Source organism: Hypanus sabinus, chromosome 30, assembly GCF_030144855.1.
Source record: "Hypanus sabinus isolate sHypSab1 chromosome 30, sHypSab1.hap1, whole genome shotgun sequence".
NCBI classification, from domain to species: domain Eukaryota; kingdom Metazoa; phylum Chordata; class Chondrichthyes; order Myliobatiformes; family Dasyatidae; genus Hypanus; species Hypanus sabinus.
The window spans coordinates 15,889,013-15,905,775 of record NC_082735.1 but is presented as its reverse complement, the minus strand read 5'-3'; the positions used below and the strand labels follow the sequence as shown (position 1 = coordinate 15,905,775).

The following is a 16,763-nucleotide window of genomic DNA, read 5'->3' as shown; positions in this document are numbered from 1 at the left end:
AATTTTCCAGTTGAAGAGATCCATCACAATTCTTCATTTAAAAGCATTTAGTTCATCCAGCCCTGGCATCTCATAGCTGGTATCATTCAGATAAACATCTGCTTTAGACTTTATGGAGAGTTGTACCGAATATCCAACACATCTATCCCATCAACCTCTTGTCATTATTTCCTCTAACTAATAAGCCCCAGTTCCTTTCTGCCTCTTTCCAATCTAGTTTTGCACTATTCCTTTCATTCACTCCTTGATAAGGTAGGTCACGCTCTCACTGCACTGGGCATATGTTTCTTGAGTTTCTAATTCTTAGTGAGTATCTTATGATGATGGCCAAGTGGTTAAGGCGTTCATCTAGTCATCTGAAGGTCACTAGTTCAAGCCTTGGCTGAGGCTATGTGTGTGTCCTTGAGCAAGGTACTTAACCACACATTGCTCTGCAAAGACACCGGTGCCAAGCTGTATGGGTCCAAATGTCACAGTGTACTGTACTGTACTGCTGCCACAGTGAGTGACGGTATATGTGAGTGAAGATAAACCTAATTCTGATATGGGTCTCTATTGTGAACTGAGAGTGGGAAGGGGGCAGGGAGAGGGGAGAGAGTGGGAAGCACCAGGAAGCCATTTTGTAATGATCAATAAACCAAATGTTTGGAATCAGTAGTCCTTGCCTGGGGTCTTGGGGCTGTGTGTGTCTGCAGCTGTGCCAACCCCAGCCCCTGGTGTTCCTCTGCCGTTTGTCCCACAACCCCTCCCACAGCACCTCACCCTCACCATTCCCAAATCCTTTGCTCCTGCCAGATTTACAAACTTGCTCTCCGCTCCATGTTGTCAAATACAGTATTGTGCAATAGTTTTAGGCTCCCAAGCTATATATATGTGGCTAAGATTTTTGCACGGTAAAGTGTATCTTCTTCCTTGTGTTTTCATGGATTCACTGTGATTTCTCTAATAAAGAGATTCATTATTTTAAGCTGTCTAGAAGCAACAGATATAATGTACTATTTAGTCACCAGAGAGAGAGAGAAAAGATCACAGGGAATATGAAATTCTTGAGATGTGTTCAGCTCAAAGTCTGTAGGAACAAACAGGCTGTGAAACTACTGCTTTTCATATCATTGTCAACAGGCTTCTACATCTGCCTGACAAAAGATTAATCAGACTCCGATAGGAATTCTATTGATGTTCAGGAGATGAATTTTCAGAAACATGTTCCCAATTAAAAAGGAGGCCGACAAAGGGAGTTGATGAGAATGCATGTTATGTAGTTGATAGGATATGCGCAAATTATGATGCCTCAGAGAATATTGAGTGTATGCGTCTTTGTGCGTGTCTTTGTGCTTTGTGCATGAGACTTTGTGCAAAATAGCTGATTGAAACACTCAGGTTGGAGGAACAACACCTTATATACCGGCTGGGTAGCCTCCAACCTGATGGCATGAACATTGACTTCTCTAACTTCCGTTAATGCTCCTCCTCCCCTTCTTACCCCATCCCTGATATATTTAGCTTTCCCTCCGCTTTTTTTCTCTCTTTCTGCCCCTCACTCTGCCTGTTCTCCATCTCCCTCTGATGCTCCCCTCCCCTTTCTTTCTCCCTAAGCCTCCTGTCCCATGATCCTTTCCCTTCTCCAGCTCTGTCTCCCTTTTGCCAATCACCTTTCCAGCTCTCAGCTTCACCGCACCCCCTCCGGTCTTCTCCTATCATTTCGCATTTTCTCCTCCCCCTCTTACTTTCAAATCTCTTACAGTTAGTCCTTTCAGTTAGTCCTGACGAAGGGTCTCGGCCCATAACATCGACTGCACTTCTTCCTATAGATGCTGCCTGGCCTGCTGTGTTCCACCAGCATTTTCTGTGTGTTGCTTGAATTTACAGCATCTGCAGATTTCCTCATGATTGATACACTGACTAGATTATTGGGATTACGTGTGTAAATAGCTATACCGTGGCATCCTAGGTTCCTATTTTTGACATAAAGATTGGACAGCTTGTAAATGAAGATAAGAAAAGATTGAAATGTACTTATCTAGGTTGCATTGCATGCCCATCAGAGACTTAGAACCAAATGCCTTCATCTAACCTTTCTTTAATGGTTGTATCATTTAATGCGGACTTTTGCAATTAATTCCTTGGAATCCAACTGCATTTCAAGTTTTTATTACCCACATTTTCTTCAGAAAGAGCGAAATAGATGTTTGAAGAACCCCTTTTCAGAATCATTAACCACATGAACTGACATGCTACTAGGTCAAGAACTGAATGTATAATGGGAGGCACGTCAACACAATGGTTAGCATAATGCTATTGCGGTCAGTGCCAGTGACAGTGGTTCAATTCTGCTGCTGGCTGTTAGGAGTTTATATGTGCTTCCCGTGACTGCATGGGCTTCATGGTGCTCTCGTTTCTTCCCTCAGACTAAGGATGTACGGGTTAGTAGGTTATTTGGTGGTATGGGTGTAATTGGGCAGAGTGGGCCTGTTAGGCTGGAAGGGCCTACTGTCCTGTTTATTATTTATTGTAAATGCCCGTACTGTTTTTATGTACTTTATGCAGTCCTGTGTAGGTCTGTAGTCTAGTGTAGCTTTCTCTGTGTTGTTTTTTTATTACATAGTTCAGTCTAGTTTTTTGTACTGTGTCATGTAACACCATGGTCCTGAAAAACGTCTCATTTTTACTATGCACTGTACCAGCAGTTATGGTCGAAATGACAATAAAAGTGACTTGACTATGCTGTACCTCTAAATGAAAAAAATTAGAAAATGTACCAGTGTGTAAATTCTGAGTGTGTTCTGTTATATGTTCATGATTGGGAATTTTGGCATGGTAAGATTTTCAGGACTTGCAGGTAGGAGTTTGAAGTGGCAAATGGCCATTTTACTCAACTACTGAGGCTGGGAGCACGGAGGGTTTTTGTGTTTCCCAGGTGTGGGGGAATCCAGCAGATACAGCAAGGTGCCCGCTGTCTGTATCACTGTACTACCTGTGGCCAGGAAGAGCAAGGGTTCTTTCACCCAGCCTCCTGTTCTTCAGCTTCCTCTTCCAGGCATTAATCCCAGAATAGTCACATGTCCACCATTCTTCCGACTCTTCTGAAATGCGTTCTTCCCTGTCTCTTAGACGGACTCTATTTTGAGGTGTAAAGAAGATGGGTTCCCGCAACTTGCTGATTTTTGTTCAACACTCCACCCTAAACTCCTTCCCTGGCCTATCTCAGTAGATCTCTGTTGTCGTCTTTTACACAGGTGGGAACCTGGGACCCAGTCAATGGCTTAAACATCACTGAGGTATCCAGAAGCAGAGGATCTAACATAACTGACTCACTGACCAACCGCTCGCTGATTGTGACAACAATTCTGGTAGGTGACACTGTTGCACGTCTCCTCTTTTCACCTGAATTTGAAGCAGAGTTTCACGTTGCTGACAAACTGGAATCTAAAGTGGGTCTTAAAATCCCACTGGCAGGATACAAATCTTCATCTAATTTTAGACTTTTTAAACTCTAACTCTTCCAAATATGTAATTAATATTTTCCTTTATCAGCTTTAAATGATAAAATATTATTCATATTATGAAAATGATTCAATAACTGAAGTTTACACTGATACTTAATAAATTGTCCTGTGGTAAGCAAGTAGAAATCACTATCACTAGAATCACTCTCTCTGCAAACTGCAACATGTACTTTTAAATTGACTTAATGTATCGTATATTTCACGATCTTCTGACTTAACAGATGTAACTCTCAGGCAAGCAGGTACGGCACTTATAAGCAGATGAAGGTTCTTTGCCATGGTTTGAGGTGAGGTTGGAGGAGACGGTGGGGGGGGGGGGGCACTGTCTCCAAACCAGGCTGAAACACAGAGGAATGAGACCCTTCTTTACCCAGCATCTTGTTAGTAAATTTGCAGTCTATAGAGATCAAAATTGAAAACCAAATCTTACCTGAAGGTAAGATTGCTAAATTGGAGGGAAATGAGATTGTTGTGTTCTATGTGTAGTTGAGACATGGCTTACTCCCAGCATACCAGATATGGCGATCAGACCCGAATGTTTCTCGATTCAAAGGATGGACTGGACTACTAATTCGGAGAAGGCAAATGGTAGAGGTGTGGGTTTCATGATAAACTCCCGGTGGTGCTCTCATGTGGCTGTTTTGTTGACCTCATGTTCCCCCGACCTTGAACACCAGATGGTCAAATGCCATACGTTCTATTTACCTCGGGAGTTCTCCTCCACAATCCTAACCACAGTTTACATGCCGTCACCTGCCGATTATAATCAAGAACTTGAAACACTGCATGATATTGTTTCCAAACAAGAAGCAGTTTATCCTGATGCATTTCAAATCATAGTCATTGATTCAACCAGGCTTGTTTGAAGAAAACTCTGCCCGATTACCATCAGCATATAACCTGTAGCACCAGAGGTCCCAACACACTAGACCACTATTATACTGTTATACTAAGATAATGAATGCCTATAGTTCCACGCCCAGACCGCATTTTGGGAAAACTGATCACTTGGCTGTCCTTCTCCTACCTGCGTACAGGCAGAGACTAAAGAGCAAAGCTACAGACCTTAGGACAACAAATAGGTAGTCGTGGGATGCAGAGGAGTGGCTATGGAATTGCTATGAGTCCATATTCAAGGACTCATCTGTGGATGTGGGTGACTACACTGCGGTTATCATGGACTTTATTAAAACAGAAGAGTGTGTCAGCACAAAATCTTTTTTTATCATTTTCAATCTTTTTTTATTGATTTAAAAGAATAAGGATAAATACAAGTCAGAGAAGTTATCTCAAATACATACTTCAATAATAGTACAAACAAAGAAAGGAATATACACTGTCAAAATCATATATAATATAGTAACAAGCTAATATAAAAAAAGAACCACAACTCCACTTAACAATTCATAGAAAAAAAAGACTCAAAAGTTTCTGATATTGAGAGAAAAAAAACACTAATCTAACATAAAACAACAAAAAAATAAGGGGGACTGGGCAGTCCATTTTGAGGATACAATTTAAAAAAAAAAGGAAAAGTCCTTCTGGTCAAAGCACAAAATCCTTCAGAGCCTTCTCCAAGCAGAAGGCCTGGAAGAATGATGAGATCCACAGTCTGCTGTGGGCAAATCAGAGGCGTTCAAGCCCGGTGCCTAAAAGAGTTACAAGAGGTCCAGGTATGATGTCTGGAAACCTGCCACATGGGAAAGTGGCAATTATATATAGATGACAACAAGGCTTCGCTTCCTGATTAGCTCAGTGCTTTCTATGCTCGCTTTGACCGTCAAAACATGGAGGAACCATCACAAAGTCCCACAGTCTCTGATGATCCTGTGATTTCAGTCTCTGAAGTCGATGTATGAATAGCCTTCAGCTGGGGGTGGTGGTGGTGAGTCCACAAAATGATTCTTGCCCAGACAGGGTACTTTCCCAGGTACTAAACACCTGTGTTGATCAACTTGCTGGAGTGTTCTCTGAGATGGTTAACCTTTCACTTCAGTAGTCTTGAGTTACCCGCTTGCTTTAAGCAAGTTTCAATTATACCGGTGCCTAAGAAGAATGTGGTAACCTGCCTCAATGACCATCATCCAGTAGCACTTCCATCCATAGTGAGGAAGTATTTTGAGAGGCTATCAACTCCTGCCTGAGAAGAGACTTGGATCCACTCCAATTTGCCTACTGAAACAAAAGATTCACAGTAGGTGCCATCTCATTGGGTCTTCACATAATCTGGAACATCTGGACAGCAAAGATACATACATCTGGATGCTCTTTATCAACTACAGCTCAGCATTCAGTACCGTCCTCCACTTAAAACTATTCAGTAAGATCCAAGATCTTGGGATGTAATTGGATCCTCGATTTCCTCACTGCAGACCCCAGTCAGTTCAGATCTGCAACAACAATCTCCATTAGTATAGGTGCACTACAATCGTGTGTACATAACCCCTTGCTCTACTTGCCTTAAACTTATGACGGTGTGATTAAGCACAGCTCCAAATTCATATTTAAGTTACTTGATGATATGTCTGTCATTGACCGAATCAAAGGTAGTGGCGAATTAGCTCATAGGAGGGAGATTAACATTCTGGCTGAGTGATACCACAGCAACAATCTCTTACTCAATGTCAGCAAGACTTCAGAAAGTGGAAATCAGAGGTCCATGAGCTGGTCCTTATCAGAGGTGGAGAGTGTCAGCAGCTTTAAATTCTTTGTTGTTATCATTTTGGAGGATCTGTCCTGGGCTCCTCATGTAAGTGCAGTTACTAAGAAAGTTTGGCAGCACCTCTACTTCTTCAGGAGTTCACGAATATTCAGCATGGTGAATAAACTCTTCTTGGGCTTCCAGCCGAGTACTGGTATCGATTATAACCTATGTTTCGATGACAAACTCTGCCGTCTTAATCAGGGATGAAACCTGGGCATGTCTAGTCCGGTGGTATTTACACCCCTGTGCTCCGTCCCTCCTGATTGATTTGTCCTCATCCAATCAGGTTTCCGCTTGATGTACGAAGCCAGCATCAAGAAGCACAGGAGGTGCATCTGCTTGAGTTACCTGGAGAAAACAGTGGTAGCAGAACATTGCATTCACTTTGGCCATAGGGTTGACTTTGACTGGTCAAAACTACAGTGCCTCACCTGAGGCTTTTGGGACCACCTGATATAGGAAGATACTGAAATAAAATTAGAGGAAAATAATTTTAACAAAGACAAAGGTCTGGCTGTAGGTAAGAATTGAAATTTGACTGTAAACATGGTGGGAGAGTGGATGAGGGCTAACCAATCAGGAGGGACCACTGGACTAGACATGCCCAAGCATCATCCTTGATAAAGGTGGCTAGTTTATCATTGATACATCAATTATAATCAATACCTGTACCTGGCTGGAAGCCTGAGAAGAGTTTATTTGTCATATATGTCAGGAAAGCACTAGATCCTTATTCAGCATGACATCTAAAACATTGATAAACTTTTATAAATATCTACTGACTGGCTGCATCACAGCTTGGTAAGGAAACGCTATTGCCCTTGAACAGAAAATCCTACTAAAAGTAGTGGATACAGCCCAGTCTGTCATGGGTAAAGTCCTCCCCACCATTGAGCACATGTACTCAAAGCATTGCTGCAGGAAAGCACCATCTTTCATTAGGGACCCTACCACCTAGCTCATGTTTTCTTCTTGCTACCGCCATCAGGAGGAAGGTGCAGGAGCCTCAGGACTCGCACGACCAGGTTCAGGAACAGTTATTACCCCTCAACCATCAGGCTTTCGAATCAGATGGGATAACTTCACTCAACTCAATGCCCCATCATTGAAATGTTCATACAATATATGGACTAACTTTCAAGAACTCTTCTCCTCATGTTCTGAATATTTGTTACTTATTTATTATTATTATCATTATTATTATTTCTTTCTGTATTTGCACACTGATTGAACACTGACCTTCGCTGGTTCTATTATGGTTATATTCCATTATGAAATCATTGAGTATGCCCACAAGAAAATGAATCTCGGGTTGTATATGGTGACATATATGTACTTGGATAATAAATTTTCTTTTAATTTCGGAATCAACGGAAGCTGAATTGGTCCGTAATAAATCATTTATTTCAGTGTTCATTTCACAGGCTCATATAATTTCCACATAATCACTTTGGTCCCCCTTAGTAGAAGAGAGCGAACCATGCTGAGATGAAGATTGAAGAGAGAAGTACAAATCACTATGTATGTGTGATTGGAGTGTCATCCCCATTCAATATAATTTGCGATAGTTGGTCTGGATAGTAATTCTGTCTCTTTTATAGATCCACAGAATACTATTTCCAGTAGAACGCTGTACACACTTGATGAAGGGCTTTTTCTCTTAATGACAAGAGACACATTTTAGCCTTTTTTACATGGATATTACAAGATGGTATGAGCTGGTTCTCTGAAATACTCATTTAAATTTTTCCTCTATCCTTGCCTCATATCCTGCAATATCATTTTCAATTATTTACCTGCTTGCTTTTGTCACTAGCCCTGGTAGAACATACCAGACTCTACTTTATCTAATTTCTCCTGCTTATCACTTGTTCTTTTAAATTTAATTTTATTTTACATGTTCTGGTTACCAATTCACCTGCCAGCAGAAACATTTTCTCAATTTATTTTATGAAAGTCACCATCACTTTGAGCTCCTTGAGCATGTATTACTCTTAGATTTTCATTCCAAGGAAAAGTCCTACCATCTCTCTTCATAATATAATCCTTCGTTCCTTTTATAATCACAGTGAATCTCCTCCATACCACCTTTATGGAATTCACCTATTTAAAAGTAAGATGCACAAAACATGTACAATATTCTGACTGCAGCTCCTAACTCACCATTGCTTTTTCTTGCTATTTATATTTTACTAATATATGTCTATGTTGTCTTCTTTCCACCCTCCTCAAAGTCATTCTTTATAATTCCCCAACATCAAACTTGTCTACGGAATTGTCTATCTTGCAGAAGCCAATCGTAGTTCATTTTCCCAACCAGACACGTTTGGTACTGTGGTACTGTTTCTTTACACCTAGGTGCATATTTAGTTTTTTTTAATGTTCTGGTAAATGTGAGATGAAAGAAAGTAGGGTAGGATAATGGATACATGGGCTATATTAAAGTGGCAGTTTCTCATGAGGTTTTATAAAACTCTGTTTAGGCCACATCTGGAGTATTGCAGACAGTTTTTTTTTGATCCTGCTATAGGAAGGATGTTGAGGCTTTGGAGAGGGTGCAGAAGAGGCTTTCCAGGATGTTGCCTGGTTTAGAGGGCATGTGCTATCACGAGAGGCTGGACAAACTTGGGTTGTTTTCTCTGGAGCGCTAGAGGCTGAGGTGAGATCTGATAGAGGTTTACAAGATGACGAGAGCTGTAGATAGAGTGGACAGAGAGTATCTGTATACCATGGTTGAAATGTCTAATACCGGAGGGCATGCATTGAAGGCAAGAGAGGGTACGTTCAAGGGGGATGTGAGGGGTAAGGTTTTTACTCAGAGAGTCATGGATGCCTGGTATGGTGGTAGGGGCATTAGAGGCTTTTAAGAGATGTTTCGATGTAAAGGAGAGATATGGACATAGTGTAGGTAGGAGAGATGAGTGTTTTGGTGTTTTTAATTTGCATTTTAGTTGGATTGGCACAACATTGTGGGCCGAATGGCCTGGTCCTGTGCTGCATTGTTCTATGTTTTATAAATCACTATTATGGGGAACAACAGACACAAGTGGAATAATTATCCCACTCCTCACAAACTGACCCCCGAAGCCATGCTGCCAATTGTCATCAAACAATTCTCAGCAATTCTTAGGGAGAAAACGTGGGAGGAGGCATCATTAAGATCCTTTCACTGTTTTCACTGTCAGATATAGATTAAGCTCTAATGTTCCAGTGAGGGGAAATTTGAATAGAATATCTGGCTCTCAGAGAATGAAGCATTCCACACTCATATAACATAAGCACATTAATAAGGGGCAGACACCTAATAATTAACATGCACCCCACAGAAAGGCAACACTTAGAAAATCTGGCACTTGACATTAAAGGGCAGAGCTGAATAACACACCGTCAACACTTTGGATTGCACCAGTGACCCATAACTTAATTCGGAACAGCCACATAATTGATATGGTTAAAACAAATGAGGCCAGAGGCGGGCTCACTTGATTTAACACCATTTACAAATTACCAGCTGGTGTGTGGAAATCACAACCATTGTCCAACATCATAGAACATATAATAGTACAGCACTGGACAGGCAATTCAGCCCATGATGTTGTGTCAATTTTGATGCCATTTTACACAAAGTACCTTCTTCCTGTGTATCTTCTACACCTCACAATCCTTTCACATTCATGTGCACATCTAAATGCTTGTTAAACTCCACCAAGCTTCTAGATTCTACAATCCCGCTGACTTATTCCAGACACCTACCAATCTTTGCAAAAAAATACTTGCCCTCCTGAAAATCTTTTCTCTCTGCACTACTGGTGTATCATGGCACCAGAGAACACCATCTACAAGTATATCAATATGATTTATTCCACACCCTTCAGTTCAAGACTTTGGAAGGAGCACGGTTGTCCTTGCCAGTGTTCATCCAGGTATCTCCTCTGTGGTGTGCAGGCTGTTTCCAAAGATACAAACTGAATCAAATATTGACTGCTGCTGAATGATTGTCTTTGCTTTGCCCTAAACTTGTTAGGCATTCAGTATAAGGAGGTGTCTGCAAGCCAATGGTGCAGTAATATGTAAGTTGGGTTTTTATTGCCACAGGCACCAAGATACAGTGGTGTATACTAGTTATACAGACCAACTAATTTTAACAGTGCATTGAGCTAGTGCAAGGTAGATTATGAGGACAAGAATCGATCTTACACTAGGAACCATTCAATAGTCTTACAACAGTGGAATAAAAGCTCATCTTGTGCCTGGTGGTACACGTTTTTAGGGTTCTGTATCTTCTGCCCGGTGAGAGAGGGGAGACGAGAGAGTGTCCAGGGTGAGTTGAAACTTTGTTAATCACTGTAGCTGCACAAAGGCTCAATTGGAAAAGGACACAGTCTAGTCACTTGTCATCACTGAGGGCATGGGACATGTGTAACTCCTTAGTGATGTGATGTTAATTTATTCTGAATGAACATATTGAATTGATTGATGCAATGAATGAGGTCTTGATTGTATTTACGGTATATGTAATGAATAAAATATATTTTGGGAGTAAAAAAAAAATCTACCGTCTAGAAAGATAAGAACAGCCTGTATGTGGAGATTCCATCCAGGTCAAAAGTCTCCAGAATTTATGTTGTGTTTGTGTACAATATATTTTACTTATCTCTATTAATTTTTGCCGGTAGACTCAAAACTCAGCCTTACTTCAAAAGCGTCCCTGTACTACCCTTTTACAGTTTGACAAGTAAGCCAGAGCTGGTTAACAGTTTGATGTTGTGTTGAAGGGAAAGCTCAAATAGAATGACTGTATTGTCACCTGAGTTCCAATGGACACGTACTCCTCGATGGCAACACCCATAATTTCCGCCATTCTCATTTAGCGGACAATGTGCCAATGGGTGGGGCTTTCCAATGTTATCAGTGCAGATTATCTGTTCTCCTTCCTCACCAAGCAAGAAGGAAGTTAATTGAAGTTTTGCACTGCGTCAGGATGAAACCACTGCCACAAGAATTAGCTGCGTAAGTCACATGTAGTAGGTTTCAAATAGTGTTAAGTGTGTGATGCACCATCAATAACTCTCTGAGACGGGAGGCGAGATATCGACTTTTATTGACTGGAAGAAAGAACAAGCAGTAATTGACCACCATACTACATCCTGGAGACTGAGGGCAGGGCTCAGGCCTCAATCGCCTTTATACCGGGGTCAGTGGGAGGGGCCACAGGAGCAGTCAGCAGCGGGGGCGTGTCTAGACAGGTATATGTAGTTCACCCACAGTGTGAGGGTATTTTAAAGATATGAATGGGAAAGTGGAGATGTGAGTTGTACATATTGTTTTGTGATTGATGTTGTATTCAGGGAGCAGTGTGACAAACTTGTGAGTGATTTAAAATCCGTGGAAATCGCCTTAAGATATTATGTTGAATCATCTGGTTCTTTAATTAATACAGGATTTTCAGTTTCATAAGTAATGATATATAGATACCTTTTAATTATTGTCTTTCAGTATCCAGTGGTTAAAATGTTGTGAACAACTTTCCTGAACTAGGACAACCAGGGGAATCTTGTAAATTGGATCTGGTATAAGCCAGTGGCTGATGTGTCCAAATTCAAAATTATGCCACTTAAAAAAAAAGAATGAAAGCACAAGCATTTATTTTTCTGGTGAAGATTGCAATGTTTGAAAGATAATGCTTTTTGTGCTTCTTTATACACATGGCATAGATATATCAGCCATGAGAAATAGTTGAAATTCTTCAAAATGGTCTAAAAATTACATTTTAGAAGATATTGTAAATACAGTTTCTGTTTTGTCAAAGCAGCATTTCTAGATATATGATGTAGATTATTAAACCTTCTGCTCAGATGGAAGTGTAGTTTTAACAGAGTGAAGAAAATATTTCACATATCCCTGAAGTAATCTACAGGCCATAAGCCTTTGAAATTGAGAGCACCCTCAGTGGAAAATGCTGGTGTGGAATCTATTATTTTTCTGAAGAGTTGTCTGAATAGGATACCCTATTTACTTTCAGTATCAAATTTTCTATTACAATGTGAATCTGCAGTTAACAGATCTCATCAAATAAAATAGGGACACCTTCAGAGAAAAGTGTATTGACTATAGTCATCATGGTGAGTGTGGTAGAGGTTACGAAGAAAACATCAATTCCAGTAATTCGGTAAAACACTATTCTGTTGCAAAGAGCCACGATTAATCTTTGTCTTAGTGAAATGTAATGCAGCAATAGGAAGGCAAGGTAATAATCAGCAGGTTAGCAACCTCAATAGAGTTTGACATGAATACAATTCGTGCACTAATTTATCTGATAGAATGAGTGATGTTCTTCCAGTTGGTGCATTGCTTTATCGATGAATCTATGCATTCTTGCGAGGATAACAGAGTGCGGTATTGTTTTAAAAAAGCTCCGAGTTAAAGCTTGAGCAATGAAAACCTCTCACACAGCATGGTGGCTTCAACAACAAGGTTAGTGAAGGAAGTGTTGATGAACTATTATTATACAGTACCATATTGTGAAGCTGAAGTCCATTCTTGTGTTATCAATATAACAGTAAACACAAATCCATTGCAACTGTTTGGACAAAGATGGGAATTTCACTGCTACTGAGAGATCTGCAGTTGTGATATGCAATTGTTCAGATTTGGATTTGCTGGGAATGCAAGATAGACCTCAAAGTTCAAAGTTGCAAGTACATTTATTATCAAAGTATGTGTACTTTATACAACCTTGACATTTGTCTTCTTGCAGAAAAAGAATACAAAATAATGTATTAGATACAAAAGAAGACCATCCAACACCCAGTGTGCAGAGAGAGAGAGGGAGAGAGAGAGAGAGAGAGAGAGAAGGGAACAATAAAAGCAAGCGAACATCTTTCAGAACTGAAATTCACAAAGCCAGGCATCACTGCAGCTGATCCAGAAGTCGACTAGCTGCAAGCCACAGCCTCAGAACACCACAGAGACGAGCAGACTCACTGGAGCAGTGAGCTGAACTGGATCCTCTCTCGCCTCTGACTCTGAAACCCGACCATTTCAATGTGGCCCAGTTCTTAAATCACCCGTATCTCAGGTAGCTTCTCACTCCCTGCCACTTCGATACACCCTTGCACAGCTGCTTCGATTCGACCAGTACCCGACCTTTACAATTTGGCTTGACTTGTAGATCTTTCCTTGGCTTCGCCTCACCTTGGCTCTGCCACACTGAGTTGCTTCCAAGTCTTGCCCAGCAACTCTGGCCCTGATCTGTCAGGCAGTGGCTATCACTTTTACTTTATCCCTAGATGGGCTTCGCTGCCACAGAAGTCAATGATCCTTCAAGTACAAAGGAAGGACAGAGGCAGCTCAGTGACATCTAAAGAGCGACCCTCAAAGACAGGTTCAGGCAACAAACATTAACAAGTTTAGATTAGCAAAGGCAGCTAATGATTCACTGAATCATTGTTCGGTCATAGAATCACGGTATGGTATGCAGTGTTATGCAGTGGTTAGCACAACGTTTACAGTAGAGGTGATCCTGGTTCGATTCCCGCCACTGCCTGTAAGGAGTTTGCACGTTCTGCCCATGACCTCAAGGGTTTCCTCCGGGTTCTCCGGTTTCCTCCCACAGTCCCAAGATATACTAGTTGGTAGGTTAATTGGTCTTTGTAAATTGCTCCTTGATTAGGCTAGGGTTAAATTGGCGGAATTGCTAGGTGGAACGGCTCGAAGGCTGGAAGGGCCATTTCCACATTGTATCTCAATTAAAAAAAATAAAGATATAGTTAGGCCCTACTTCCCACTGAATCCACACCAACCATCAGTTACCCACACACATTGTTTGGCATAAATCATGTATTTTATTCTCCTCAGTTTCTCATCAACTGTCCTCAGATTCTCCCATTCATCTACACAGTCGGAGCAGTTCAGAATGGCTGGCCAGTTCACTTACCAACCGGCTGCTAGAGTTATAGCATAAAAACTTCGCTTGGCCCTTTTAGTCCATGCCAAACTGTAATACTGCCGAGTCCCATTTGCCTGCACCTGGACCAAAGCACTCCATGACTCTTCCGTCCATTTATGTACTCAAATTTCTTTCAGACCTCTTTCATCCACCTTCCCTTCTTTGTGATGTGTGAGGAAACCCATGTGGTCACAGGGAGACCATGCAGATTTCACACAGAAAGCACCCAAGACCAAAACTGAACCCCAGTCTCTGAAACTGTGAGGCAGTGGCTATACTCCCTGCACCACGAGGCCAACTTGGTTTTAAAAAATAAAACTGGTTCTGATGAATTCAAAGATAGAATCGTGGATTGTGCACTGAATCTATGCCAACTCATCCTAGAGCACTCAAAACTGGTTTCCTATCTTAGTAAAAGAGTTGCAAATGAATTTCTGTACATCTTCTATTACTATCATTACTCTTTCTCGATCTCCATAAGAGGGAATAGGAGAACCTTGAAAACCTTGGTCCACTCTGCTCCTGATGTGCTTGTAGGCAGCAAAATCCAGATTAGCATCTCTCTGCACCAGAACGTTTTTTCTTACTTTAAATCTGTTTCATTAAAGCAGATTACAAAAGTAAAATGCTAAATAAAGTAACATAACATAATGTTTAAAATGTTTATAAGGTAAACCATAAGATCTCTTTAAGTGCTATTGAAGACTAAAGCCGGTCATGTTGCCCTTTTCAGAAATGTCTGAGCTTATTCAAAAACTGATGGGCAGTGAGCCTGTACTACTGCACTCTCTTTTTCTCTGTACAAATGGGTAAGAAAATATTGCCCTCACCAAACCTGAGAACAGCACTCTCGGCAACCCCATACCAGCCACAGAGAATCAAATGAAACTCATTTATTAGAAAATGACAGATGTGTTGTTTGCAGTTTCCTACCCGTTGATACTGTTGGCTGGGAATTAACTAGCAATTCGCCCTTGACTTTCTATTTAGCGTCTCAGACTTTAAAGCAACTGATTTCTCTTTAAAAACTGTGAAGTCCTGTCTGAATCTGTGCATAAAGGAACGCTCTTTCCTCACCATTCTGGCTCAGATTGCCTCATCGTTCTGTCAGCCTTCTCCAACCAGCGTCGATGCACTCAACTTCCTCAGCCATTACATCCAAAAGGACCCTGGGGCGACTTCCTCTGATAAAACTGAACATGACATTTCCATAAGCATTAGAGATTTTACTGATGCTGGAAATACTCACAAAGTGTTGGAGGAACTTATCAGGCCAGGAAACATCTATGGAGAGGAAGTAGTTTTTGAAGTGCCTCAGCTTGAGATGTCTACTGTTAATTCCTCACTGTAGATGAAGTCTGACCTGACATTTCCAGTTGTTCTCCTTTTCCAGACAAAGTTAAATTGTTAAAGTTTTATAAAATCATCTTTCCTTGAAGATCTTTATATTCATAGATTTCAGATTCCAATACAAGACTTTCATGCTTGACTTTGATCTAGGTTAGCAAGGTGAGGTGCTTCTTTGCATTTTTGTATGGAGTCTATTTGCACTGATTGAATCTAATCAGAACTATTGCTCTGAATGTTCACCACACTATGGAATAAAGCAGCTTAATGATTTGTATCAAGCCTTTGAATCTCTACACATCCTATTTCCACATTCAGATTTTGCATCTGCATACACAACTCATTATTTAGTTATCATTATTTCATCTCGAATGATTAAATTTGAAAGTCATTTCCATAGCCTCAATATTCTGTGTGAAGAAATTTATGCTCTTCTCTGTATTAAATCTGAAATGATGTCTAATCTGCTATTCTGTTATTAACCTCTCAATGGAAGGAATCACCTCCAACCTTACTATCATACCATAATATAAAACTCTTTTAATACATTGCCCATAAACATTATTGCTCAAATAAAAATAATGATGGATATATTCTATCTGTTGTTGTTTTTTCAAATAGGTCGAGCCTAGCATAAAAAATACTGGTATTGGAGAAAAATAATAGAAGTAAATGATTAAAATGTGGTAGTTCCTGTACTTTTGTAGCCATTGGGTTGTTGTTATGGGTTCCAACTGTAAGGAATAAAATAAGTAGATAAGACATGTATATTTTGGAATTTCCTTGACAAACTGGAGAGTTCACAAAAATATCATTAAGAATTCTCCTTCTTTATTCATGTACCTCAGAAGGGTAAATATTGCCCTTTGATTCCACAGCTCTGTAGAGTACAATCCATTACATTGATGGGTGCCTCAATATCTGCAGGCAAAATGTTTAACCCTATCTGCATTCATGTGGCTAAGTGGCTGTGTTGGCAGCTGTAGAGCAAGAAAGATAATTCTAGAAAGGAGCCAAGAGTCGTATTCCACCATGTCCTGAGCAAAACCAAAATGCTATAGGAACATACAAACTTTGGGGGGGGGGGGGGGGGGGAGAAAAAGAGGGAGAGAGGTATGCAGTTCAGAACAATAGTTACCTTATTTCAAATTTCTAAGGAGACTTGACAGGGTAGATGTTGAACTGTGGGAAATTCATGATCAAGTAGACCTAACTGCAAAATACAGAACTGGTCACTTAATAAAGAAGTTTATGGAAA

At 40.6% G+C, this 16,763-nt stretch overlaps 1 protein-coding gene across 1 annotated transcript in view; it reads left to right on the top strand.

Moving 5' to 3' along the window:
* The window catches only part of LOC132383421 (glutamate receptor ionotropic, kainate 3-like), a 550,775-nt gene that overhangs the window by 246,029 nt on the left and 287,983 nt on the right, over positions 1 to 16,763 (top strand). Inside the window, exon 9 of the mRNA XM_059954362.1 lies at positions 3,237 to 3,350. Coding sequence (XP_059810345.1) covers positions 3,237 to 3,350 — 114 coding nt within the window. The remainder of the gene's footprint in view (positions 1 to 3,236; positions 3,351 to 16,763) is intronic.